The 3,623-nt window shown below is 61.1% G+C and overlaps 1 protein-coding gene across 1 annotated transcript; it reads left to right on the top strand.

Moving 5' to 3' along the window:
* Nucleotides 1-1,513: 1,513 nt before the first annotated feature.
* CRH (corticotropin releasing hormone) lies at nt 1,514-3,416 on the top strand. Its single transcript, XM_054645852.2, has 2 exons — nt 1,514-1,827; nt 2,383-3,416. The coding sequence occupies exon 2, from the start codon at nt 2,398-2,400 to the stop codon at nt 2,932-2,934; it is 537 nt and encodes a 178-aa protein (XP_054501827.1). The 5' UTR covers nt 1,514-1,827; nt 2,383-2,397; the 3' UTR covers nt 2,935-3,416.
* The last annotated feature ends 207 nt before the right edge of the window (nt 3,417-3,623 follow it).

Raw genomic sequence — 3,623 nt, 5'->3', positions numbered from 1 at the left:
TTCATGAATGCCTGAGCAAAAAGTGGTAATGAAGAGCTAAATCTCTGGTACTACTACTTGTTTTTCCATTTGTTTCTTCATGATGCACAAGATCTGATTCTTTGGCACTTTGCAAAAAGTGCAGCCGAGGCTGGAGCTTGGTATAACTAAAATTGAAGTTTAGAGCATCCCTAAGGAGATGCTTAGAATTGGGCTGTGGCCAACCTCATACATTAAGTGGCTTTAACTTTGTTATTTTATTAAGGAAATGGAGTTCAGATTTATCACTTTACATCAATAGCATGTGACACCTGTTCTGTCCCAACTCCTGTCTACAATGGGAGACACTCAAGTGTGTGACTCCAGGAGTTTATTGTCTAGACAAGATACAACCAATAGGTTTTCTGTAAAGTTTTCCAATTTAAAGGGAAGGATATGATTGATGTTTCAACTGAGGCAGTAGAGAAGGAGGGCTGAGAGACGACACTGGCAAAGATAATGGGATGCAAAAATGGAAGAACACACATTACACATGGAATGGATATTGGGCAGAAGTTATTTCTACAGACAGCACTTCCTCTTGAAGAGATCAGAGGGCAAGAAACCCAGGTGGAGACACTGATGTAATATGGTCTGGAGCATGAAGACATACCGGTCATGGGAGAACACTTGGAAAAAAGCTCCACGTGGGATTAGGGCAGGCTGGAGGGGAAGGCCTTAGCTGAGGAGGGCAGACAGGGCAAGCACCCGGCCATGGCGTTGAAGAGGTGGGGAAGATCAGCCAATGGAGTCGAGAAGGGAACAAAGAGCAGTTGTTGCCTCCATGCAAGCAGGGGGAAGGCAGTGGAGAGGAGCCCGGCCAGACGGCGGGAGCGGTGCCGGGAGGAGCGGGCGGCGCTGCCGGCGGTGGCGGGGCAGGGGAGCGCAGCGCCCCCCGGGCGACGCTCCCTGCCCGGGCAGATGCTCCCCGGCGGCCCTGGCGGCTCTCTCGGCCTTCCCCGCCAGCCCCGGGACCTTTCCGCCCCCTCTCCCTCCGACGGGGCCCCTGGCAGCTCCGGTGCCAGCGCTGCCCCGGGTCCCCGCCGGCACCGGCGCCTGCTCTGTCCCTTCCCCGCGGGCTCGGTGCGCCCCTGCCCGCCCCGCAGGGCGAGCGCTGCCCGGCCCGGGCGCACCCGGGAGCACAGCAGAGACGGCACCCACGCAAAACACGGGCCCTGCGGAGCCTCCTGCGCCCACCCGCCGCAGCCGCCCCGTGCGGGCGGGCTCGGAGGCGGCGGAGGCCGGGGGGCCGGGAAAGAGCGGGGATGGAGAAGGAGCTTGCCCGGGATAGCAGCGCCGGTGCCGCTCGGGTCGGGTCCCTCCCCGCGGGCCGGCCCGTGAGTGGAAAGTTTCCCCGGAGTGACCTCTCATAGTACGCGCCCGCTAGGAAATCTCATTCAAGTATTTTTGTCAATGGGGTGGGGGGGGCATCCTGCTCCCCGGCCCCCGGCCCGGCTGACGTCACTGCAGAGGCGATAAATATCTGTTGATATAATTGGACGTGAGATTTGGGGTTGCGATAGCGAAACTCGGCCCATCGCCGCTCCGACGGGCCCCCATGATTTATTCAGCAGTAGATCGGGGCACGCAATCGGGCTGTCAGGGAGAGCGTCAGCTTATTAGGCAAGTTCTGCGTGATTCCAGGAGAGGGTCTAAGCTATAAAAATCCCGCGCCCCGGCTCTGATTAGTACCAAATCTGATCCCAAGTTCGCCAGGAGCCGGCTCCGAGGGAGAGCGAGAGGAAGGGACGCCGGGCACCGCCGAGTCCCGCCGCCGCCCGCCCTGCCCTGCCGCCGCCGCCGCCCCAGGTAGGTGCGCGGCCGCGCCCGGGCGCGCAGCGGATGCGCTGCCCTGCGCTGAGCGGGGCTGAGCGCCGCGTCCCGCGGGATGCGGGGACCTGTCCTAACCGCACAGGGAGCGGGGAGGTGGGGAACGGGCGCTGGAAGCCCACAGCTCGTGGGGAGAGCCGCCCCGCCACAGGCACCCCACGCTCCCCCTCGCCCCGGGTGGGGGAAGAGGCGCGGGTCGCGAACACGCGTGGACGCTGCGCAGGGGCTCAGCCCAGCCTGGTCTCCGGGAGCCGCTGCCGGGGCAGACCGGAGCCGCCCCGCGGGGCTGTTCCGCAGGGTTGTTCTGCGGGGAGCGGCCGCCTCGACGGCGCGGATGGACGGGCCGGGCTGAGCGCGGCCGGGGGTGCTGTGCGGGGAACCGGGGAACCGAGGGGCGCGGAGCGGCGCGGAGCGGAGCGTTTCAGCACCGGGACAGCGGCGGCGGGGACGCCCCCTCCCCGGCCGCCCGCTGCCCTCCCCGCCGCTGCGGCTCGGCTTTGTAACCCAACCCCCGTCCCCCCTCTGCCCCCGCAGGTTTGGGCCCCGATCATGAAGATCCCGCTGCTGGTCTCCACGGGAATCCTGCTGGTCGCCCTCCTGCCCTGCCAGGAGTGCAGAGCTCTCAGCAAGAGCCCGGCACCCGCCCCTGGGGCTCTGCACCAGCCAGATTTCTTCCAGCAGCAGCAGCAGCGACAGCAGCAGCAGCAGCAGCAAACTCTGCCTGTCCTGCTCCGCATGGGAGAAGAGTATTTCCTGCGCCTGGGCAACCTTCACAAGAGACCCGTTGGCTCTTTCTCCGCCTCCTCCAGCAGCACCAGCCACCTACAGCCCGAAGCCTCCGCCAGCAACTTTTTCCGGGCGGCGGTTCAACAGCTGCAGCAGCTGCCCGAGCGCTCGCCGGAGAACCGAGAGGACGGCGAAGCCGAGGGTGAGGCGGTGGAGAGGGAGAAGCGATCCGAGGAGCCCCCTATTTCTCTGGATCTGACTTTCCACCTCCTGCGAGAAGTCTTGGAGATGGCCCGAGCCGAGCAGTTAGCGCAGCAAGCTCACAGCAACAGGAAACTGATGGAGATAATCGGGAAGTGAAACGGCCCCTCCCCGCCTTGCCAAAGAGATTCCGCAGTTAGCACAAGAATAATTACACCGTCCGATGTACCATAGTGCTGCTCTGATGTCATCTCTTTATTTTTATATAGCTTTAAACCTAGAAGGGCGTATTCCGAACAGCCTCTGTCCCTTGACTAGCATGCACAACCGTGTACCAAGTGCAGAAACACGAGTGTCGTTTGTAACCTCCCTTACCTTTATTTATTTCTCCATTTCCCAGTTATTCTAGTGCCATCGCTACGTAGGGATGTGTGAGCATTGGAAGAAATGGTGCCAAGAAGACAGAAAACTTTTCTGTTGGGGGCAGGGAGGTGGGAGGGGGAATCTCTGTAAGCTACTTTCAATCCACTTTTTTTTCCTGTAAACATTTTCACAATAAAACATCTTTTCAGCGCTCGGTCGATTTGGTTGTGTAAGAGAATGTTTAATATTTATATTTTTAATAAAAGCTGCAAAGTAAAGATGCCTTGATAGACTTTCTTGCCTAGACGCCTGGGGGCTGCTCCGCCTCCCTCGGCGCTCACCGGGGCGGGGTGGCACCCATGGCCGTGGACACCCAGAGCCGTGGGGAGCCCTGGATGTCCCCCAAGGATGTTTCCTCCCGCCCCGGGGAGCTCTGTCTCCGTGGGCTCTCCCACAGGCGCGCCCCGACGCCGCCGGCCCCGCTC

This window comes from Agelaius phoeniceus, chromosome 1, assembly GCF_051311805.1.
Source record: "Agelaius phoeniceus isolate bAgePho1 chromosome 1, bAgePho1.hap1, whole genome shotgun sequence".
Classification (NCBI taxonomy): Eukaryota; Metazoa; Chordata; class Aves; order Passeriformes; family Icteridae; genus Agelaius; species Agelaius phoeniceus.
This window is presented reverse-complemented; position numbering and strand designations above follow the sequence as displayed.

What these genes read in the sequence shown, in the direction of transcription:
- CRH (XM_054645852.2), top strand. Translation starts at nt 2,398, where the DNA reads ATGAAGATCCCGCTGCTGGTCTCCACGGGAATCCTGCTGGTCGCCCTC.